Below are 25,527 nucleotides of genomic sequence, written 5' to 3' on the forward strand. Positions count from 1 at the left end.
CAAGTACGTCTCCAACTTCATACCAACAACTTTAATCTTTAGAAGGCGTAGAAGAACAAAATACTTTCAGGAAAGTATGATAGACCAGGGTGCATTGACCGAGTCAGGCAGTGTTTATTAGCATTCTGTGATGGTGATAAAGCACAATTGCATAACCAATGAACAGCAGGGCCCAGCCAAGCCTATCTTTGCTTTAATGTGTCCTTCAGCCTTGTAACAACAGAATAGCTTCCTCCCAGCATTGTGGCGCATGTGTGCAACCATGTGACGGGAACGGTGGGGTTCTCTCTGTTTACAAGAGAAGAAGCCATTGGTCCTGCAACGTGACATGCTTGTCAAGTAGCCAAGGATAAATCAACAATGAAACTGGGCACAAAGGAACATCTCAATAGTATGAATGGAGATGTGTCCTGACAGATGAAAGCCTCTGTTTACAATTGTCAGTTATTTTTTTTTTCACCATTTTGAATACTACTATAAGTGGAACCATTCCAACAGTGATTCACTTTGCGTTAAACATGTCAAAAGTGAACATGTTAGGTATGGTCAGTTTTTACAAGAGCCTCAAAATTTCATTGATGAGATGTAAATGTGTAAACAGATATTCGTCCTGCATTGACATTTTTTCCCCCACTTTTCGGCCCATCCAGGAAAACACCATGAAAAAACATCACTGAACTGTAAACCGCTGACAGATTTTTAGTCCCCACGGACACCGTCCGGGGGGACTTATAGGTTTGGTCATGTCCGTGCGTGCGTGCGTGCGTCCGTCCGTGCGTCCGTCCGTGCGTCCCGTCCGTTCACGCAGATATCTCTGAGATGCCTGGAGCGATTTCATTCAAACTTGGTACAAGGATTACTTCATATGTCATACAGATGCACGTCAATTTGTTTTGTGATACGATCCAATATGGCCGCCAGGCGGCCATTTTATTACGATTTTTTCATATACAGAGCCATAACTCAGGCATGTTCCAACCGATTTTATTCAAACTTGGTACAAGGACATTGACCAATGTCATAGATATGCACGTCAATTTGTTTTGTGATACGATCCAATATGGCCGCCAGGCGGCCATTTTATTACGATTTTTTCATATACAGAGCCATAGCTCAGGCATGTTCCAACCGATTTTATTCAAAGTTGGTACAAGGACATTGACCAATGTCATAGATATGCACGTCAATTTGTTTTGTGATACGATCCAATATGGCCGCCAGGCGGCCATTTTATTACGATTTTTTCATGTACAGAGCCATAACTCAGGCATGTTCCAACCGATTTTATTCAAAGTTGGTACAAGGACATTGACCAATGTCATAGATATGTACATCAATTTGTTTTGTGATACGATCCAATATGGCCGCCAGGCGGCCATTTTATTACGATTTTTTCATGTATAGAGCCATTACTCAGGCATGTTTCGACCGATTTTATTCAGAGTTGGTACAAGGACATTGACCAATGTCATAGATATGCATGTCAATTTGTTTTGTGATACGATCCAATATGGCCGCCAGGCGGCCATTTTATTACGATTTTTTCATGTACAGAGCCATTACTCAGGCACGTTTCAACCGATTTTATTCAAAGTTGGTACAAGCGTATTGACCAATGTCATAGCTGTGCACGGCAATTTGTTTTGTGATACGATCCAATATGGCTGCCAGGCGGCCATTTTATTACGATTTTTTCATGTACAGAGCCATTACTCAGGCACGTTTCAACCGATTTTATTCAAAGTTGGTACAAGCTTATTGTCAATGTCATAGCTGTGCACGGCAATTTGTTTTGTGATACGATCCAATATGGCCGCCAGGCGGCCATTTTATTACGATTTTTTCATGTACAGAGCCGTAACTCAGGCATATCTGCATGTTTCGACCATTTTATTCAAAGTTGGTACAAGAACATCGACCAATGTCATAGCTATGCACATCGATTTGTTTTGTAATACGATCCAATATGGCCGCCAGGCGGCCATTTTATTACGATTTTTTCATGTACAGAGCCATTACTCTGGCACATTTCAACCGATTTTATTCAAAGTTGGTACAAGCTTATTGACAAATGTCATAGCTTGCACGGCATTTGTTTTGTGATACGATCCAATATGGCCGCCAGGCGGCCATTTTATTACGATTTTTTCATGTACAGAGCCATTTCTCAGGCATATCCGCATGTTTCGACCAATTTTATTCAAAGTTGGTACAAGGACATCGACAATGTCATAGCTATGTACATCAATTTGTTTTGTGATGCGATCCAATATGGCCACTGTGCGACCATTTTGTTACGATTTTTTTCATGTCCTGAACCATAACTCAGACATGTATCGAGCGAATTCATTCAAAAGTATTTTTATCACAGACCTAATGAAGAGGACTCTATCCTCTCTGAGGACCTGTAATCAAAATACCCATTAACAAGTGGGGACTGTGTCATCAACGATGACTTGTTTGAAAATGAAATCAACATTTCACTTGTAGTTTATTCTGAAGATGATTCTGTTCTTACAGACTTCAACAATTGCCATTTTGACAAGTGAGCAAACTTCTTTAAATTTTCTTTTTCTGCATTTTTTTGGGGGCCCAAGTTGCAATGCTTTCATGCTTCAAGACGCCAGGGATGTAGAGACATTGTTGACATTTATGAATTACACGATTACTCATCCTAGACTTAAACACCTGCAATGCTAACAGTACAAAATAACACCAGGAAGAGATTCCTCAACCTAACATGATATCCCTCCCACTTGCCTCTCACCCTTAACCTTTTCACCACCATGGTTTTGTCCCAAATCCATTGTTTTGTATGGTAAAGTTGGACCTGTACACAGGGAACTGGGGGTGAAAGGGTTAAAGAAAGAAAGGAAAGATTTTTTCAACTGAGCCTGATCAAGCTCTGGCAAATAAAGGGACATTTTTCACAGCTTTGAAAGATAATATACCTCGCTAGCTTGTCCTGACATTGTAAGATTTACATTTATTTCCTATTTTAGTGTCTTTCCCCAAAACTAAACGATGGACAGCATTCTTTCGTGATCAGTCTGTTATATAAATAAGTATTTATACAAAATGTGCGATTTTGTATGCAGTGATTAAAATATTTTGTCACAGTGTTTTAAAGTTCCATGTTTTTATTACATTAATTGTTATTTTCCTTTTTGTGTACATTCTGTTGTCGTTTTTGTTATTTAAGGAAAACTTGATAACTCCTTTTACGTACAATTGAATAGAACATTTTTGCTGTCAACATGTACGCAGTGTACCGAGATGTATGTTTACAGCTTTTATCTGGAATAAAAGCCTTACATTCTCAAGTTAACCCAATGTTGCAGATGTTTTATTTGGCATATCACAGCCTTTCTTTGTACTTCTATTGGCCACGGCCTTGAAGCAAATTAGTGTATCTCGTCTGAAATAACCTTAAATTTCAAAACCAATTTTGCAACAGCTTGTCCGGAGTGTGAAAGTTTGAACAGAAACTCCTCCTTTGGAATGACATCAACACGCAGAATCCAGTTTCAACGTGGCTGATCATAGCGCCCTCAGTGTCAGTGTTAGCATTATTTCGTTTTATAAGGCTACTGAATATGACGGCCGCTATATTCACACGATTTTGCCCGTCTCCCTGTCTGGTAATTTAAACAATTTGATAAGATCGACTTCAAAGACCAATGTTGATTGGTAAACTCTGTAAATTCTTCATGTAAAACTAAAAGGAATATAGTTTTATCAGTGTGTACGACAATGACTGCCCCCACACTTCACAGATACGGTCGAGTAGCACACCGCACTGACCAGTCGTCGATCGGTCAGTGCGGTGTGGTACTTGACTTTCAGTGCTAGTGTGATCTTTCAGTACTGTCTCCTAGTTCGGGAAAAGCAAGTTAAATGTCCTGTGTGCATTTATTCGCATATATATTGACCTTCGTGAGAAGGAAAGTGTTTACATTTGTGCGAATTGTCAAGTTTTAATTTACGGAAGATTTACCCACCTAAGATGAAGGTCTACAGTTTTTGCCACGAGGATAATCACTCGATTTTCTAATTCTCAAGCATTATTCAAACGAGAAACCAATGGACTGTTTCATAGCACATTGCATATTTAGTCATTTTGATAAGGTAGACGTTCTTGACAGACAATCCTGCGTCCATCTACAATAATTTGTCGAGCCTATAGATTCGGCCACGGTATTATCGAAACTTTCTTTCCTGGAACCTCTCAGAAATTGAGTATCAAGTATCATGCCAAAATTTTGCCATAGCATCTCAACGTCATCTTTCAGGCTTCGTCGACGTCCATACTGCCTAAAGACGACATAAAGATGCCAAACAAGCCAAAACTATGCCCCATAGCGCTGCATGGCGTGGCAGGGCTGTATAGCGCGGCTACGCCTCACATCACAGATTACTTTGTTTGAACAAAGAAATTATTTTTGTCTCATATTTGGATTAAAATAATGTTTAAACCTGAGAGGTCTCACTGTGTACTATTGTACAGTGTTACTTCTAATAAAAATTTGTCTGGACGTTCCATATAGCCAATTGAAAAATAATAATAAATAAACAAACAAACACATGTAACAAAGCGCGATTTAAATTCCTTTTCTGATAATGTGAGGTTCACTCTCAACGTAAGCTTATTGTAGCAATAACGATAGCGATAAGCTTATCAATCAAGGAGACGGCGCTGTAAAAACCGTCCATAAAAACTGGCTGTGTACATCTTTTACTTTTTATCTTTTTAATTTTTACTGTCTTTTTTTTTTGTAATTTGATAATAAGGGGATAATAACGCCCCCCCCCCTTTCGGGTGATCACAACGGTCAAGCCGCCCGGAGTGCAAAGGACAGGCCTCGCCCTTGAGGAACTTCCTACGTGATCACGCAGTTGTAGGGCTTCATTTTGACTGTGGTTTCACGGTGAGTTACAAGTAAACGACAACCACGGTAGTATATACACTTCATGCAAACACGTTTGCGCGCTAACGGGAGGATTTTATTGGTAATGATGCCGTAGGAAAGTGATACATGAGGACAAGTTATTGTCAGTATCAGCAATGATCAGTATGACATGTACGTCGATCGTCTCTTACAAGCCGCAAACTAAACTGTGAGCGCTGGCACGGCGGCATGCCGGCAAGCGTGAAGCGTGTGTTACAGGAAGTGGATTTTATACCAAAATTTGAATAACAAAAGGATCACATCAAGGGGGTTGGCAATTCTGTATTCCTATTGGTTGTCGTTAACTCACCATGAAACCGTAGTCAAAGTTTAAAAGTCTTTGTATATAGACTGAACGAAGCCCTACAAATGCATACTTACCTGGCACAGAGGTTAACCGTGATCACGTAGGCGGTTCCTCCAGGGCGAGGCCTGTCCATTGCACTCCGGGCGGGTTGACCCTTGCGATCACCCCAAATGTGGGTGACTCGGGTGCATAATTTCTGGTAGTGGGGGACTGCGTTCGCGCTATCCCCTGATAATTTAATCGAAAGATAGAAACTGATCAACCCGTGTCTATGGCGCGTAATCCATGCCAAAATTAATACCTTACATTTTGAGCCAAACTTCATTCAACTCTCGCTCAGTGCGACCCAACTGTGGCCACCTTCATTCGGCTCTCGCTCAATGCGATTCAACTCTCGCTCAGTGCGACCCAACTGTGGCCACCTTCATTCGGCTCTCGCTCAATGCGACCCAACTGTGGCCACCTTCATTCGGCTCTCGCTCAATGCGATTCAACTGTGGCCGACTTCATTCGGCTCTCGCTCAATGCGACCCAACTGTGGCCAACTTCATTTAACTATCGCCCAATTCCATCCAATATTGTCGCCAACCTATCCAACTTTCACGAAACTCAATGCGACTCGTGTAATGCATTCGCTTTCCGCCGCGACTCGTTTGAATCATGCTCCCTAGATTACCTTTGAAGCTCAACTCATTTGATGACTCTGCATCGTCTTGCTTTTGAGCTGAACGCATTCGTGTCGGGGGATATTCCGTGTTTGGGGGGCTTGGTTGGGGCGAACCATTTTTGAAATGGGCGCCACAGCATGCGATTCAAATGAAGACACTTTTGAGTTGAAACAAATCACACGTGATTTAGAGTCCATTGCATTTACTTTACTTATGTGAAGGTGATTCTATGTTATGTTATCGACTCTGATTTTACTTCAAATTGACCGTGCCAGAATGTGGTTCATGGCAGCCAACCCATCATTAAAGTGACCAACTTTGCCATACTACACGAGACGTCACAGGGCATCATAGTGACGTCACATGACGTCATTAATATATTCATATGTTTTCTGTCATTGTCCTGGGGGATCCAAATATTCAACCCAAAAGTCTGTTGCGGAAGTCCAGATTTACAGTTCCAACAAAGTTCTTGTTATCACGTCGTCTAGCTATATAAATAATTCTGTTGTCTTCAATGGATTAGGAGTTCGTTCGCGCAAATATTGTTTCCAATAGCAATACATTAAACCAAGCGACGGTATACCGCTCAATTTCGACTAGATCCCTTTTAGAAAAAATTTAACTTATTTTTGTATTACATTTTTATTACCACAAATGTGATGTAAATTCTCCATTTACAAGCAAACAATATTATTATTATTATTATTATTTTATGCTCTCGCTATCACTCGTGCATATGTCGTGAATTGGTCAAAATCTCGATGTATACCGTTGCTGGGTGTGCTTTTATTGCTTAAATATTTAATACCGATTATTAGTCTAAGAATAAATGATGTCATTCTTCCCATACCCGTTGTATTTAACAGAGTTTCTAATTCTGTTTTGATTTTTTTGATTTTTCTCCCCTTTACAGTAATTTTATTCTCAATGTACTATTTCCCTAACCAACTGTAGGCCTACTGTGTAAGTCTTCTCATTCAAAATGTCCTTAAACTTCATAATATTAGATGACCCATTTTTTTAATGATATGAATATTGTCTGTTAATTATAATAGAATCATAGTACCAAAGATATTGCTTTGAAAGCTGTTTCCGAAGTTACGAGTCGCATTGAGTTTCGTGAAAGTTGGATAGGTTGGCGACAATATTGGATGGAATTGGGCGATAGTTGGCCACAGTTGGGTCGCACTGAGCGAGAGCCGAATGAAGTCGGCCACAGTTGGGTCGCACTGAGCGAGAGCCGAATGAAGGTGGCCACAGTTGGGTCGCATTGAGCGAGAGCCGAATGAAGGTGGCCACAGTTGGGTCGCACTGAGCGAGAGCCGAATGAAGGTGGCCACAGTCGGGTCGCACTGAGCGAGAGCCGAATGAAGGTGGCCACAGTTGGGTCGCACTGAGCGAGAGTTTAATCGCATTGAGCGAGAGCCGAATGAAGGTGGCCACAGTTGGGTCCACTGAGCGAGAGCCGAATGAAGGTGGCCACAGTTGGATCGCACTGAGCGAGAGTTGAATCGCATTGAGCGAGAGCCGAATGAAGGTGGCCACAGTTGGGTCGCACTGAGCGAGAGTTGAATCGCATTGAGCGAGAGCCGAATGAAGGTGGCCACAGTTGGGTCGCACTGAGCGAGAGTTGAATGAAGTTGGCTCAAATGTAAGGTATTAATTTTGGCATGGATTACGCGCCATACCGTGTCCGCTTTATCTACGCATTGCCCATGGAAAACTTATAGCGGCTGCATACGCTTGTTGTACGTGAGCCTCACATTTTATTTTCTCTGAATATGGAACAAATCTCTGAGCAAAACTGGACAAAAACTGTTCCTTTGATCAAAACAAAGCAATCAGTTTTTCACAGTCGGCGTAAAAATAACTGTTCTAACATAGTTCATTTTTGCGTCTTTAGTGCTATGTGCATATACCTTGACATATTATTCAAAGTTCACGTCTGAAGTTGAGAGTAAATGTGCATCTTTTCAAAGACATCTTCAAGAAAAAGCTTTCAAGCAGAACTTCTGCATGACCTCATGCACTCTATTAGCTAAAAATTCAACATTGATCATGAGCCATCGAATGTTTTGAAGTTTTGTGGGAAATTTACTTTTTTACATCAAGGGACAATTCGCTGAAGAAATCCGAGCGAGGCGACAAACAGAAAACAAGTGACGGTCAAACAATAATAGAGGGCGCTTCATGCTGACACAGGAAAATGCTCATCTCTAATACATGCAGGCCACTATACTTCTTGACAGGCGTAATTTTTTATTATTTCATTTATTATTTTTATTATTATTATTTTATTTCGGACAACATTCGTCCATATAAATTACACAAAGGAAATACAGATACTATGATACAAAAAAAATGGTGTTGGATATACTATCCATATATAAATTCATTCACTAACCATGAAAGATCGACTTTCTCCACAGGTTACGCAAGTCAGAACTGTAAAACAGTACATCATTAACCATTCTTACAATTGTATTTTCACTGTAAGATATTCTTTTCATCAGAAAATACATTTGCTTTCGTAAAAGAGCATAAAAACTATCAATCCTATTAGAAACAAACATAGAGCTTGCACTACTGCGTCTCTCATAGCCAAGAAAAATGCGAGCTGCATTATTGTAACCAACTTTCACTTGTTTCAAGACACCAGCAGTATAATTAACCCACAGATTACCACCATATAATTGGTAGCAATATGCTTTGAAAAGATTACACTTTACATTCAAAGAACATAATGAAAATTTTCTTAAGAGCATATTTGCAGATACATATAATGCTCTCTTTTGACGCTCAATGTCTTCATTATCACTAAACTGGTCCGTCACCAAATACCCAAGATGCTTTTTCTTTGCTACAAATGTAATTTCCATACCATAAGATAAACAGATGGAGTGTGTACAATCTGAGTGCGTTTTGAAATGACACACATACATTGTGTTTTCTTCGTATTAAAAGTAATGTCATGCAGGTCGCCATAGTGGCTACATATGTCAACCAGTTTTGAGTTCCCTTGACAGAAGGGCTGATCAAGCAGATATCATCAGCGTACATTAAGTGATTTATGAAAACACCACCTATGTTACATCCCACTTTTGAATTAACTAGTCTTGTACTAAGATGATCAACATAGACATTAAAAAGCTTCGGAGATAAAATTCCTCCCTGCTTGACACCATTGACTACTGTAAAACTGTCAGATAGGCAATTGGCCCAACGAATGAAAATATTCTGAGTTCTGTACCAGATAAGGAGAAACCTTACGAAAAGAATTGGTACATTTCTAGAGATCAGCTTTTTAAAGAGTGTCCAGTGATTAACTCGATCGAATGCCTTAGAAGCATCCATAAACGTAATAATAACATTGCTACCTCGTTTCCTATAATAGCTAATGATTTCTTTCAAAACAAATACACACATGTCAGTAGAATGAGAGGGCTTAAAACCAAATTGGTAGTGTGATGAATCAAGATAGCAATCAATCTTGCCCAGAATAACAAATTCCATGACTTTCGAAGCAATTGTTGACAGTGCGATTGGCCGATAATTGTTTTTGTCAGTAATGTTACTATTTCTGTCTTTAATAATCGGGACTAAAATAGTAGCAGAGAATCTATGAGGACACAAACCATGCAAAAGCATGGCAGTAAAACACATACTCAAAAGTATATACACCTTTTTGCTGGCAAAAATAAAATGCTCAGGCGAGAGGAAATCAGGCCCTGCCGATTTCCCCAAATGTAATTTACTAATAGCATTTTTAACATCAGTGGGAGATATATGAATAGTATCATCCATTTTGCAACCATCAATACTATCAAGAACAGATGCCTTTTCTCTTGTTGAATGGACCACATTAAACAGATCACTGAAGTGTTTACTCCACATTTCAGCAATATTGGCATCGCCACTACAACCATGAATAGTATTAGGCCTGAGTGGAGATTTTGCATTTATTTTCTGAACGGAATGCCAAAATTTATTATAATTCCCTGTATTCAGATTTTTCGCAGTTGCATCAGCTTTGACTTGCTCAACATTACGCCTACAGATTCTCAAGGCATATTTAAAACGCGCATGCGTCAAGCGTTTGAAGTCAAATAACGGACCATGCCTGGGTTTGCCACTTTCACGCCATAATTTAAAAGCGTCTCTTGCAATAGAATGAATTTCTTTGAGATGGTCATTCCATCCAGGAACCATATACTTGGTACTGTTACAGTGACTAGAAGATATCTCCATACCAGCAGAATAAAGACAATCTATAATATTGTCGTAAAAATTGGATATGCTCTGAGCATGATCAGTATTACTACAATGCACATTAGCACAGCAAAGAGCATCAGTTGGAATAAATACATCAGATAAAAGTTTATCAGAAATGTCAAAATATCTATTACGTTGATTACAGTTCACCTTTGACCGTTTATGTCTCTTCTATCATATATCCATTGGTAGGTTCACATGAAGGTAGTATACTAGTTACACAAACTATAATGAAAGAAACGTGATTGAAATCATTTAGTCTTTCCAATCCTTTATGCTATTATCTATTTCTTTCCAGATGGTTACAGCTCATGCCTCACAAGTTGAATTCAGTTGAAAGAAGACCCTCCTCCCCCCCCCCCTGAGATTGTAGTTCAAAAGCCTCTCAGAATGTTGGAGATCTATGATTCTGAAACATCAAAATTACTTTTAAAAGCATTCTCATCAATCGCATGGTCTTACTATACACAGTGATGTAATTTTCAAATTGAAAAATACACCAGCAAAATATACATCAAATACTGTACACACCTTCAAGCATCAAAGTCTCCGTTTGCGTGCCTAGATTTACTCCCAGGCTGGGGGACTCCCCTAGAAAAGGTGTACCAGTATGTGCTGCCCAAATGGGTCACTTTTTCACGAAAAAATCCCTAAACACTGGTCAATCTTCATCCCGTTAACATGGGTTGATAACGAAGCAAATGTCCCATGCATTAGGAAAACCTTCGCATCCTACAGAATAAAGGGTGAAAATTCCCCAAATTTGTCAAGGAAATCTGTAACGATGGGTCATATTTTTGGAATATACATGGGTCAATATTTTCAACTTTGGTGGCACACCCCCGTATGAAAATATCAAGAGTACCCCCTACCAGGTTTACTGCAGTAATGTTGAATGCACTTATACCCAGGACAATCAACGTCTCTCAAATAGTATTTTCAAAGACAACAGCACACATATAAACTGAACTGCAGATGGATAAACCACAGACAATTACCTGTTCCCAGTGACAAATACAACTGTGATATTTGAAGAGTGTATAGGCACTGAAGAGCAAGTTTCTAGAACTGTCAGTAAATTTTCACTTTTGATATCTGAATTTATGAGGAACTTTACCCTGGGAATCCTATCATACCAATCATATTTCTCTCAGTGCATTTGATCTCGGATTTGTGGAACTTATACAGGGATCTTGGGAATAGCATGCGTTTTACAATGATTCAACTTGGGCCAGAGGATTGGTAAATTGCAGGTCACTTACAACGTATGACAAATCTTTGTTTGTTGTCTTGCGCCACATTACTGTTACACTGCATTTTGTGTGAGCCAACATTGTGTGTATAGTGGATGACTGACCAGAATCACCTGTTTGAAGCTCCAATCGTATTACACTAAAACTTCATGGTAATTAATAGAGACTAGCTTATTTAATATTACAAAGAAATGTATATTTCTTTTGTGTAAAGTTTATTTACTTCATAGGCATGAGAAAATGACAATGACATTCTCCATTACATACACGATGTCATTGCTTTAAATATTCTTTATTTCAATGACATTCAACCATAAAACTGAAAATAACTTGACAAAGCTATGAAACTGGAATGGCACAGATTCTGCGCACTCTTTTTTATTTAAGATTGATCCAGGTACACAATGTAGTTCTTCTGTAGAAATCAATGAGGGGTTAAAGGTCAGCTTTCAATCATTTTGACTATAGAGTGCTGTATGGTATGCTGTATGGTATTAAAGCATCTTCAGTCTTATCAATTGTGTACATTTTTTTTTTATCTCTGATGCAAAAACCAGATTTTTCCTCCATAATTTAGCATCTCTGCTTGCAGAGAGAGTGAGTCAGTGTTGCCTTTAAAGGACAAAGTTGCTCATTTTTGAGTTTTTTTCATCAATTTTTTTTTTGAGGTGAAAAGTTGTTTGACTTCTTGAAACATGCTGATGAAATGATAGTCAACTGTACACAGTTTCAACTCTAATTGCAGCCAGACAAGGGTGAACATTCAGTGAAACATTCTATTCTCTACCGTAAAGCAATTTCAGTGTACAACTGTCACCATGCGTGGCTGAACATACACTGTTACAAAAATTTGAATATCATGCGCAAGTTTTTGTAATGAGATCTTGATTGGCGGTGCCTTTCATGTAAAGAAGGACAGCAGCTTTGATTTACATTGTGGCAATGTTTATTTGTCATAGGAAACCAAGTTGGCATGGGAGAAGTTTGTATTGTCTCGAGGTCACAAAAAATTCAAGTGTTTACATTTTGCAAAGAGGGAATATTTGACACTTTTGCACTTATGTATTGTCGTCATTTTGTCAACCGAGTGACTTTATGAATTTTTGATATCACAAAAAGGTAAAAATGAGCAACTTTGTCCCTGTAACTGAGCAAACAATGACTCCCTAGGTCACTGCAAACAATGACTCCTTAGGTCACTCAAGTCACTTTTATGTCATTAGACAACCAACATTATCTAGGTAAACCTCTAGGCTCTGATGACATCCATCTGCAAAACATCCTACCCTCCAAGCTGTATCCTTCACAGAATGGAACGGTCCACAAAGTGTATAACGTAACAGTATGGGCTATCACATTGCAATAATTAGGGGTGTTTCAGATGATCATTACTTCGCCAGTGCTGTCCTATTGACCTGTTGTCCACTTTGCAATTGTGGAAGTTTGTTCTGTTGCCGCAAATGTTCGATTGCAGAGTGATGCATTTGTTTTCCCGCATTTCCGTCCACGGGGATTGGTGGCGATGATTCCGGATTCGTTCCAAAGATGTTCTTCAGGGCCACTCTGGTTGCTTGATCTTCAGCTTCCAGCACAGACTCACCAGGAGCTGGTGTTTTGGGGGGAAAAGTTAGATAAACAATGAAACCTATTCAATCAAAAAATGTTTGTTTCCTTAACTTATCATACCTGGGGACCATAAGCCTCCTTTGATCAACAGGTTTTCAAATACTGTAAACTGACACAGGGGGCGGACTATTTCTTCACAACTTTCCCTATAAAAGCTATGAACATCAACATGGACAATGTCCCGAGAAGGTATGAAAGTCGGACATATTACGCTATACATGGGATATGATTATTATAAGGAATTAGTGTGAATTAATTACAGCCATATTTGTTTTTATGAATTATATTTTGATTTTCTATTTTATTGTATACAATTCTTCAGTTTTTCACTGTTGATTGAGTACAAACTTTTATCTCACCAGCCTCATCCCGATGAAGACATCTTGAGAGTTGCCAAAAGATCACTTTACACTGAAGATTTTCCAGACTAGAAACATGTCAAACTGCCTATTTATAATTTCAACTTTTCTGTCATGATTCTGAAGCATTCCCACACTTCCTTGACAACTTAAATGGTTGTGGTTGGACTGACTCTCCTTGGATAATTATTGAGAGAACTAGCATGGTCTACCAATAACAACAATGAGGGTTACCACTTACCAAAACCCAGCAATTTCTTGTCACTGTAAATTCCTACCATGTACATCCCAACCAGAGTTGATGAACCAGTCTGTCGTATCATTCTGTGGTTGAAGCAAAGGTAAGCTGAGTATTCTCATTGCACAGACATATCTGGCCAAGAGAATGGGGTTTGATATAAGATTCTACATAATACATGCAGTGAACAATCCATGGCCACACTTTCCATCAAAGCCAGACTTTCCATTTGCTAATTTTGTGTAAGGAAAACTTTGGCTAACAAAAATTTCTCTGAGATCACTTTTATTTTCTCTGAGTTCTGAATTGTTACAGGTTTATTTTATTATCAACTGCCCCTAATCTTGTACTATCTTTCACCATATACTGGTGCTACATTACTTAAATCCACACATACCTGGCTTCTGGTAACCCTTGACCTCTTTGTTCCAGGATATTCACCAGGATAGTCATGGGATCTTCAATTTTCCACAGGTCATTGATGTCCTTGCCGATCAGTTGTGGAAGGAACATATCACGAACAAACAAACCCGCCCTATCTGCTCCCTAGGATGGCAAGAACATGAAAAATTTGTGATCATGTCTTCAAATTGATGCTTACGTAATAGTTGTAAACTTTCTTGATCATTTTACCACTGGAGTAGTAGCAATACAAATTTCAAAATACTACAAGTGACAATAGACATGAATGGACATCTTTATTGATCTGACATCAAATGTTTCAATATGGAGTCTGTACAACTTTGGGTGGTGAGAAAACAAACCTAAATCTTTACTTCTCAGAATGTTAAAAGAAAGGTGTATCTTAAAACAGAAATTTTCATCGCAACTTCCTTTCTACTGGTACGATGCTTGGTGAAATTGTACCACCATTCACCTGAGTTTTGTCTTGACTGCGCAATTGCACAAATTATGCATTTCGAGCCATTGTCTGCCCTGAAAATTTCTGACAGCACAGAAATAGCGCACAAATCACAGAAGTAAAGACATCCATACATATGAGGGTGACTCAAGCCACTTTTGTGGAGTGACCATGCCCAAGTGCATAGTGTAGTGACCTGTGAATTTGCTGTTGTTTCTAGTTATAATACTCCCTCAGAAAAGATAAAATATCACCTGTCATACAGCTTTGGTGACATGCAGATTGTGGAGTATACGCATCCAAAAGAACAGCCAATGATGTGGTGGCAGTTCAGTCTCCATGGATACTAGTGCAATTTCATGTTCATGTTTTGTGATATGGGTCAAGTTTGAAAGCAGAACTTGAAACACTGAGTAAATAACAGGATTATGAAAAATCTAAGCGCATTGTGTAGGTATGCTGCAGTGACGATCCCGATCGCAATAAAATGTAATCATTTGATTACTGTAATGATATTTTGGAAGCGCTTCCTGGGAAACCAAAATCAACATCAACAGTGACTGCCCAAGTGACAAGGTGTCCCCTTCAATGAACACGCAGAGGAAACGCCGGTTCACTATAATTATCATGTCAAAGTAATGCTGGAAGTTCATTTATTTTTGTAAGAGCACTCCATTACCTGCTCCAGAAGTGCTCCAACCACAGCATGTAGTGTTTTCTGTACAACTTCCCTGGGGTATGGATAGATCTTTGGAAACAGAGAATATGCAAAGTAAGACAACAGAAACGAAAGAAGCAAGTGGGAAATTGTTAATCTTCTGAACACAGGAAATTTCTTTTTTTTATATCGTGGAAGATATATCTAATGAGCAATGATGCAACACTTTCAGCTCACAATGTTTTTGTGAAGATTTTTGAACATTGGCGAATGGTTTGAGATCATCAGTAATATTTCTGCCTTGTTTTTGTATGACTGAGTTTACTGTATATGCCTGGGGAAGCCACATACAAAGAGCTTGGAACCCCTATCTTGACCAAAACACTAATGTAAGTTGGGAAATGTTATCAGAGTCCCCCTGTCATCTTTGGTACGTCAATGCAATCAGACTGAGCTCCAACGCAATCACTGTAAATGTATTGAATGCAATACACAAATCCAGAGCATCAGTTGTTTTTCGTAGTCTTTTTTTCATCTGATGTCGAAAGGCACGTCTTTTGTACTTACGGGATACTGGATAAGATCTTCAGCTCCAAGGTTACTACCAATATGGGACGTCAACTCCACTCCAGTGAGGTGATCACTCACAGATCTGTGGGGGAAAATAGTATCACTTCCATTGGTTGTGGTCACTGTGGTGAAAACTCAAGTCTGCGCTATCCGTCAACCTTGACGCAAGCAGCCTCTATTATTTTTATTGGCTCACACAGAATGAAATGTATGCTGAACTATCTGACAGTTCCTACTGAAGGGTATGCCTACCTTAAATGGGAAGTTACAGGACCGTGGGTGCACAATAGGGGGATTACTGATGACCAGTGTTCCCGCTAAGGCTTATTTGTGCGCTAATTGTGCAGTGTCTCCGACTGCTCTCGCAGTGAAATTTCATGTTTTGCGCAACTTTAGTCTCATTCATTTCAATCGGTATTAGTTTTGGAAACAATAACTCAGGACGAAATGCGCAATCTCAGCGTAGATTTTACTTCCGCGTTTCGAGTTTAGCGCCCGTTGGCGGCGCAATTGCCACCAACGTTCATTGTACGTTGTGACGTACCTCAATAAATTAGCATATACATGAACAGACCCAGCTGTGAGGCAATCAGGCGTATCTCAAGTTACGCACCCTCTCGAAACCTCAGAGGGAACACTGCTGATGACGCAGCGATTTGCATACACTGGGGGGGGGGGGAGGTTTTGAATTCTCATACATACATAACATTGCTTTGACCGTATGATAAATTTGAATAATCATGATGGGCACTTTCATGACATATGCAAAAAGGGATCAATTGGTCGTACAGGGAACACATTTTGACAAATGTGCATTCTCCGACAAAAAACGGAACATTGTTTCAGTATATTTTTTACTCGTTTAGTTACTATATATTTACATATCATATGCAAGATTCGATGACGACGAACGCCTGAAACATGGCAAAATTAATGAATTCCGGGACCAAACATGGCATGTCTGATCAGTAACGTGGCGTTTTTACATTTGTATGGATTTACGATAATCCGGCTTTTATAGGGGAAGTTCCTGTTTAAGGCTCTGGGTCGGTAGAACACTGTGCGTTTTTTTCTAGAGTAGAACCATTATAGAGAAATACTTACTTTACACCCTCGTCTGGAAAATTTGGATATACCAATCTCAGATATGATTTGATATATTCTGAAGCAAAATCTTGGCCTGTGTTGAAAAAAAGGAATAGAATACATTAGTAAAGTAGCATTCTTGATGTTGTAGTAGTTATTTGATCGCACTGATTGAGGGCGCTTTTACATTCTTTCCATACTCAAAAGGGTAAGACTGGCCCATCATGAATAATTTTACGAATAAAAATAATCCTAAGGTGCATGACTATGGAGGGCCCCCTTGAAAACCACATTTATTTTCAGAAGGAAGAATGGCCCAGTCTCCTTCAGGTGCGTCCTGATGTGTTTGAAAGTTTTAATGAGACTCTCTTTATATTTCCATACTTTGGTACAATTATGTCATGCTGTTTTCAATGGTTTGCTAAGACCTTGACACTGAGAAAAAGGGGCCTTAGAAATGACTTGTGAGTACAAAGCTTGCCTATTTCTGCTAGCTCTTCATTATCCTGCAAATTGAGTTCTGTTTGGCTGCTTTCCATGCCCAATTCTCTCCTTTTCTCAGCTTCCTGCTGCACAAACTCCTTGTGTGTGAAAGCGACTCTCAGAGTGTGTTCATTGAAATCTTCGCCAAGCCTTTTGCCAAAGCCATACAATTCACTGTTGTAATCCCTATGGAAATTTATGGGATAAAGCCTTGTTAATGCCTGCCTGCCTTGATGAATTAATGTTTCATTAACATTTCCAGTTACACTTTGTGTGACAGAAATCACAGGCACATGCCGCCCTACATAAGTCCTATGGTTCCTGTCATTCATAGAGTGGAAATTCAGAAAGCGGCACCAGACTTTCTTTGTAGTCATCAATCATTCAAATTACACGACTTTCTGGCTTGATCTAATATTTCCTATAAAAGACCGATATGAATGTTTTTCATTGGAGTAACCAAGACTAGCATTGCAGATTCATTATCTGTGATCACAGTCACATATTCAATGCAAAAGAATGGAGTTGCTCAATTGTGTTTTGCCATATCGTACTTGCACGTAAACCTCCAACACAACCCCTCATATTATACACAATCTGGCTACATGTGGCCCTGTCCTTCACCTTGTATTGGCATCTACAACTATTGAATTTTGTTTCATAGTCTGACTAAGAAACCTGCCTGCCTGTAGCCCTCGATGCACTGATCTGTTGAGGATGCACTGTTGTAAGGCTGAGATCAAGGGCTGCAACGACATCATGTGAGAGAATCTAACTTCCACTCTACAACCACTTGATACTGTCAGTGTTCGAAATAATCGGTGGCAATGGTGGCATTTGCCACCAAAACCTGTCAATCTGCCACCAAAATTTTTTCTGGTGGTATTTTTCTGCCACTAAATTTTGGGTCATCTTGTCATCGATCCTACGGCTTGAATGAAGGAACACTGAAGTTATACGCGTTGTCTGACGGCGGAAAAACTCATTAGCAAAATAAAACACACTAATTGCGACATTTTGGCATGAATGAAAACATAGCGTGAATCCAAACTTGTGATTGGCTAATCTCCATATCGATGACAGCAGCTTTTGTACACTTGACATGTTGTTGCCCTCTGTGATAGCCGCATATTTAGTCATAGGGCACAAGATAAAAGCATGTTGTGACATTTTGAAAACAAAGCCAAACCGCAGCCTGCGTGATTTAAGTAATAAATACTTGCAATTCATTAGCCAGTACAGGGCTCAAAAATTCCTATCGCCTGATGCCCGGCCGTGGCTGGTGAATTTTGCGTTCGGGCAAGTAAAATCAATATGCTTCCCGTCCGACGGGCAAGTGCACCAGCGGTTGAATTAACTAAGCTCTGGACAATTCAAGCTTGAAAACGTATTTCATTACGTCTGTACACGCCTACAATCATTGTAAGTCCTTCAACTCTGAGAAGGTTTTTTTTCTGAAAACCCTTGAAAATTCGCCCGACATCGCAAAATAATCGTTCCTGCTGTTGTAAAACACAAAAAGTCGTAAAATTAGAGTTTTGCGACATGTTCTCTCCAACGTACGTTGAGTGAACTGACTGTTTTGTATGTGTGCCGTAAAGTGGTATGCCCTTGACAGTGGTTGCCATTCTCTTTGTGCAAGTGTATGACGGTCGACTTCACTCGAGAGTGTAATTGCACCTTGTGCTTGGTAAATGGATGTAAACTTTATTTGGAGCCATGGATCTCGGCAATGCTTAGTGTGAAACGCATTAATCAACCCCCGGTTGAAAAAGTACAAGTTTACATCGTAGTCGAAACGGGCTCAGTCGACCAAGGAGGCCACATATTGCAGCTACGTAGTGCGTGAGATGCAGACAGTTTCAAATTACGTGACCTTGGTTGTTAGGGATCGGCTCTCACTTACAGAAAACAAATCTGCACTGAAGAGTAACGAAAACGAAACTTGAATCTGCTTTCTTCACGAATACATTTATCAAAATAAAACTTTGAAAGACGGCTGTGCTCAGTGAGCAAACATGTAAACAGGTAAAAGGGTTGCAGATGTACATGTGCGTATGCATTGGCAGATAAACACTAGCAGAGCAGTTGTTTGTGATCTCAGCTTGATAATAAAGAGCAGCAGCCAGCCATGCACATTGTAAATTAAAGACATTATTTAATGGAGAAAATCTGAAAGTCACACAATCTTATTAATCTTATGCAAAGATGTTAATTTGGATAAGGTTGTGGAAAAATTTCAAGTTCAATGATGTTTTCTAGATGGCCAAATCTACAGAAAAGACAAAAGTATTTTCACATTTCTTCTGCTACATTTCAGATTTGATAATGGTCCTTCATTTTAACAAAATGTAGTTCATGTTTCAATCTGCTTTTTCAGTCTTTGGATTCACTTAATATGCCCAAACTATGTTACAAATTACAGGTACAATCAATAGAAATTTAGAGCAAGTAATTTTTCCTCTCGGGCAAGCAAAAATGAAAAATTACGTGTCCCAAGGCCAGTAAGTTTAAAAAATTTTCTTTGAGGCCTGCAGTATGGGTGACTTTTTGTGAGGTGTATTAACCACATTTTCAAGAATTTATAAATTAGAAAGAGTATGTCGCAATGACAAAATGTTTTATTATACCGATCACATGATGTGTTAAACTGCCACCAGATTTTTCATAATTGCCACCTGATTTCATATCCAGTGGCAAACTTTTGCCACAAGAAATTAAATATAGTTATCAAAACAAGCTAAAATCAAGCTAAAAGATTTTTTTATCACAAATAGAAACAATTCCCCCAATAAAATAAAATTATGCAAATTTCACCAGAATTTGATCAAATCTTACTGACGTCACCCGTAAAAACCTCTACACTAAGTTTCAACTCAATCAGACGTGTGGTTTCAGAGAAAAAAAATTTTTGATCAAAAATGAAAAAAATAGCCCAAAAATGCAAATATGCAAATTTCACCACAATTTGCCCAGATTTGAGAAAGGTCACTCCTATGCACTTCCATACCAAGTTTCAAATCAATCAGACTTGTGGTTTCAGAGAAGAAGATTTTTTGAGAAAATTACAAAAAAATTCATGAAAAATAGCAAGTCCAAGATACTGACCCAAGATGTGCACAATCATTTCAGGTCAGCCCAAAGTACTTACATGCTAATTTTCATCTAATCTGCTCAATGGCTATTGAGATTTTCAATAAAATGTAAACTTGTAAACATATATACATATGGCTATGGTAGCTAACAAGTGACCCAACGGTCGACAGAGCTCTGCTGTGTTATGTAGAGAGCAACTTTTTGTGACATATGTATTGATGAAGAAGGTTGAGATCTTTGATAGCTCATTTCAGGATGGCCTGACCTAAAATGGCAAAATTAGCTGCAAAAATACAAAATTGATGATTTCATCATAATTATGTATAAAAATGTATACCAAATATCAAAGCTATCACATGAGTAACTTTTGAGAAACAAATATTTTGACCAAAAACGGCAAAAACTGACCCAAAAATACAAAAATTGAAGATTTCATCAAATTTCACTATATCACACTAAGAGAACCCCCAGGAACCTGTATACCAAATATCAAAGGCATCAGACAAGTAGTTTTTGAGAAACATAATTTTTGACCAAAAATGGCAAAAAATTGCACCAAAAATACAAAATTGCAGATTTCAACATATATTCTGTATATCATATTTAGTTTATCTGTAGGGACCTGTATACCAAATATCAAGCTGTCAGACGAGCGGTTTTGAGGAAATAAATTTTTGACCAAAAATGACAAAAAAATTCCTTAAAAATACAGATTTGCTTATTTCATCACAATTTGAACAAATCCAAGTTGGGTTATCCCTAGGGACCTGTATACCAAATATCAAAGCTGTCAGACGAGCGATTTTGATGAAATAAATTTTTGACCAAAAATGACAAAAAAATTCCTTAAAAATACAGATTTGCTTATTTCATCACAATTTGAACAAATCCAAATTGGGTATCCCTAGGGACCTGTATACCAAATATCAAAGCTGTCAGACGAGCGGTTTTGATGAAATAAATTTTTGACCAAAAATGACAAAAAAATTCCTTAAAAATACAGATTTGCTTATTTCATCACAATTTGAACAAATCCAAGTTGGGTTATCCCTAGGGACCTGTATACCAAATATCAAAGCTGTCTGACCAGCGGTTATGAAGAAGATTTTTTACCAAAAACGCCTTTTTTGGCACTAATTTGCATATTTTCAACAATATCAAAAAATCAAAAAAAGCACAATCATTTCAGATCAGCCCAAAGTACTTACATGCTAATTTTTCATGTAATCTGCTCAGTGGTTATTGAGATTTTCAATTTTGACTGTTTTTACATTTTTTCACTTAATTTGCATATTTTTGGCAATGACAACTTCATTTGAACAAAATCTCATCTACAGCCCATCATCCATGTACACACCAAATATCAAGATGAAATGTGCAGCGGTTTTGGAGTTTTTGATGTTGACGGACAGACATACAGACATACAGACATACAGACATACAGACACACAGACATACAGACATACAGACATACATACATACAGACATTTCCCTAGCCTATAAGAATAGCTTCCATTGCCATATATACATATGGCTATGGGAGCTAAAAAGTATTTCTATCCCTGTACTGTGTATCAGTAGAACAACATAAAGCGGAGTCCTCTGTCATATATGGATTATGTTGAACAGTGGTTGATTTGTAAGGATGTCTGTCATTAATTTCTTACCATGGTAACTCTATGTGCTCTGATCTTGGCACTGGTGGAGGAGGTCCAAATTTCCTTTCATGCTTCCTTCTCATTTTCTCCAGATACCATGTGTATTTCTCAGCCAGTGTGACACACTGCATACACTGGGTTCTGAAAATAGAATATTTCACTCTCAGACTTTAAGTTAAGGCATATTACCGTACGGTAGCTGTGAATACGCAGAGGAGCTGTTGCATATCTATCATGCTTGTGCCAGGGGTCATTGCCACAAAACCTCCGCGAGCAAACCCATGGGCTTTATCTGTAGTTTACAACGACACTGATGGGTGTCGCTGATTAAGTTCACAAATAATATAATTAAATTATAAAATATATATTTGTCGGAATAAATCAATCTGTACCCACTTTATCATTTACTACCTACAACTCATCCCCTACTCCTGCTAACTACCTTGACAAAAAGATTCAAAACTAGCTGTTCAGAAGCTGGGTTTAGGTTTAATGTATAGCAGTCTTTTTGCACTCTGTTTCCGTGAGCCATTGATGGCTCATGGAAATGGTTGAAAATGCACATTCTTATTGATGAGGTAGCTTGCAGGAGCAGAGAATGAGTCATAGACAGTCAATGATAAAGCGGGTACAGGTTGATTTATTCAAAGATTAATATATTTTATTATCTAACAAGCTAAATCAGCGACATCAATCGGTGTCCTAGTAAACTACCAATAAAGTTTATGGGTTAGCTCGCAGCAGTTTTTTTGCCGAGCATCATGGATACACCACAGCACCGCTGTTTTCTCACAGCTATAAGGCATAATTACCTATGGATAAACTTATTTGATTTTGTCGTTCATTAACTCTAAGGTAAAGATAGCCGCATAAATTGAACTGTTTTCCTTATAAAACTTACAGTAAAAACAGTGGAATACTATATCAGTTGTTATACTACTTGTTTTTAACCATATGACACAAGACCTTGCACTGTCATGGTTAGCCCTGCGTACAGGTCTGTGTGTTCCCGGCGTTATATACGCAGGGTTCTCCCTAGGATTTTTTTAAAGAGTAGCGGCTAATTTGCATAATATTTGCATAATTAGGTTTCAAATATTTGCATAAAATTTGCATATAGTTTGTGTTCACCAAAAATTGACAAATACTGATTTTTTTCAAAATTTAGTACATCCTTACTAAGTTGCATAAGCTCCTACCCTTGTTTAACTCCCATCTGCTACCTCCATGCTCCAATAAAGAAAGGGTAGCAGAGTAAAATATACCGTAACAGTTGGTAAAACTGCTCAGATCAAAGAAACTATTAAAAGATGTAAAACAATGAGGCATCGAAGTTCCCGTGACAGCATCGCCAGGAAAATACTACGTTTTTTCAGGGTTCTCTGATACTGCGCACCCCCGGTACCAAAATAGAAGAGTCCCACTCTGATGTCACATCCGCCATTGTTTACAGTATTTTCACTCACGCACGCATAGGCGATGTGGGTTTTCATTCTCTTCATTTGCATTCAATTACATGTAACACTCCATCTGTTAAGAGTTTTTACCACTGACTATAACAATTTTCATTGCTATGTTGCTGTTTTCACAAGATACTGACCGTTTGATCTTGGAAAGTTGAGTTGCTTGTACGTGCAGCCAACCCATGCCGGTGCGCGCGGTGACAGACAGTTCACTATGCTATGCTATGCTGTTGATCGGCAGCATACATAATCAGATGATGTCTTCGTTCCAGTTTACTTTTATTTCAAGATGTGAGACAAACAGAAATTTCACCAAATTGCCACTTCTGTAGCTAGGGATTGTGTAATCAGTTTGATTTGAAAATATTTCGTCAATTAAGAGCGGAAATCGTCGCTGACTTTTGCTGTCAATTTTTTCTGTCCTTTACTTTAGCTTTACAATTTCTTTGGATGGGTCGGTGCCGGTACCGTCAAGGGTGGGACGTGTGAAATTGTTCTGTTGTTAACACTTTTCATACAAATTGAAAGGAGTAATAACTAGTGACATTGTAAAACAAAGAAGCTACAAATAATCTGTCTTCCTTTTGTGTGATCGTACGGACGTCGACCAGTAGGTGCCATTGTGAACATTTTGCCGCTGAACCTCATAGCGTCGCGGGTAACAATGATAGCGTCGCGGTGAGATCGAAAGCGTCGCGGGCTTGAACGATAGCGTCGCGGGCCGCGACGCTGTTTTGGGCTGGGGAGAACCCTGAATTACGGCCTCCACCACAGCCCTGCAACGGTCCATAGAGATAACTGGGGACTCTGCAGCGAGATTAAAAATGGCGATCTCCATGGGTAAACAACTTGTCGAGTACGTTGCGTTTCAGAAAACTAGCGGTTTTGGACATTAGGAGAAGTTAATCGCATCTATTCTGGGGTCGGTTAGGAGGTAAAGGTAGGCAGGGAAAGGATTTTGCCCCGATAGAGCAGAATTTCGGCCAGAAAGACTTTTTTCGTTGCGGTCCGGATCCGGACCGCAGAGTCTCCAGTCATCTCCATGAACCGTTGCAGGGCTGTGGTGGAGGCCGTATAACGCCGGGAACACACAGACCTGTACGCAGGGCTATGTCATGGTGAACACATGGACTACTAGTATAACAACAAAACTTCAACTGGTAAGATAAACTTTAATATTGGATATATATGTATATATATATATATATATATATATATATATATATATATATATATATATATATATATATATATATATATATATATATATATATATATATATATATATTGATCATTACAATTTACAGGCAATCATGGATGTACAAAAATAGACGTCCATGAGCCATTCTCCTTCTGAACAGCTAGTTTTGAATTTCAAGTTAACGAGAAATATAGATGTTCGAATCATACACTGAGACATTATGGAAGATGTGGTTGAAAAATGATACAATGATATAAAAGGAAGAATGATTTAAGTATGCACACTAGCGCGAGAGCATACTGAAATTTAGTGTACAAATGTCATAGAGAGTTATTGTATCAGCTTCAGAGCTTCAGCTGACCTGCCTCCCTCCATCCAACCGTAACGGCGAATACAGAGTGCAGAATGGAAAAGAAAGACATTGATGCAACATTTGAGGAACCCTCTTTACCTGTTATTATCGGTTTAGATGTTCTCAGAAGTGTCCTGCCCAAGAATTGTCCTAAAACTGTGGTCCTCGATCTACAGACACATGTGCACATGATGGCAGCCATTTTGAAATGTACAACGCCCTCACCGGTCAAGGTAATCAACCAACTCCGTCCGTCGAATTTCATTTCCATTCCGTCAAAATCCGGGGTAAAATCACTCGTCCTTTTTTGTGTTATTTCAATATTTAGAACATTAAATATTTGCAATAAAATACTTTAAATTCGATTTGTACTACTGCAAAATCAGATACAAATACAGCTTCCATTTCATCAACTTTAGAACC

General features: G+C 38.8%; 1 protein-coding gene and 1 non-coding gene across 2 annotated transcripts; one reads left to right on the forward strand and one right to left on the reverse strand.

Moving 5' to 3' along the window:
• The first annotated feature begins 5,322 nt into the window (after positions 1-5,322).
• LOC139146899 (U1 spliceosomal RNA) lies at positions 5,323-5,487 on the forward strand. Its single transcript, XR_011555606.1, has one exon. It is a non-coding gene; the product is annotated as a U1 spliceosomal RNA (small nuclear RNA).
• A 6,163-nt stretch (positions 5,488-11,650) lies between these two features.
• Positions 11,651-25,318, reverse strand: LOC139144924 (large ribosomal subunit protein mL44-like). The gene is made up of 9 exons (XM_070715755.1): positions 25,204-25,318; positions 22,098-22,229; positions 17,333-17,520; positions 16,870-16,945; positions 15,763-15,847; positions 15,217-15,285; positions 14,073-14,221; positions 13,679-13,761; positions 11,651-13,058 (listed from the first exon to the last, which is right to left on the reverse strand). Exons 2-9 carry the CDS (start codon positions 22,217-22,219, stop codon positions 12,841-12,843), a joined length of 990 nt encoding a protein of 329 aa, XP_070571856.1. The 5' UTR covers positions 22,220-22,229; positions 25,204-25,318; the 3' UTR covers positions 11,651-12,840.
• Between the last annotated feature and the right edge of the window lie 209 nt (positions 25,319-25,527).

This window comes from Ptychodera flava, chromosome 12, assembly GCF_041260155.1.
Source record: "Ptychodera flava strain L36383 chromosome 12, AS_Pfla_20210202, whole genome shotgun sequence".
Taxonomy (NCBI): Eukaryota; Metazoa; Hemichordata; class Enteropneusta; family Ptychoderidae; genus Ptychodera; species Ptychodera flava.

Bases quoted from the DNA above. Each gene is read 5' to 3' on its own strand.
- LOC139144924 (XM_070715755.1), bottom strand. From the start codon at position 22,219: ATGCAGTGTGTCACACTGGCTGAGAAATACACATGGTATCTGGAGAAA. The intron at 14,222-15,216 runs GTAATGGAGTGC...TTGCCATCCTAG, and splicing joins TTGGAGCACTTCTGGAGCAG to GGAGCAGATAGGGCGGGTTT. The intron at 13,059-13,678 runs GTAAGTGGTAAC...CCAAAACACCAG, and splicing joins CAAGAAATTGCTGGGTTTTG to CTCCTGGTGAGTCTGTGCTG.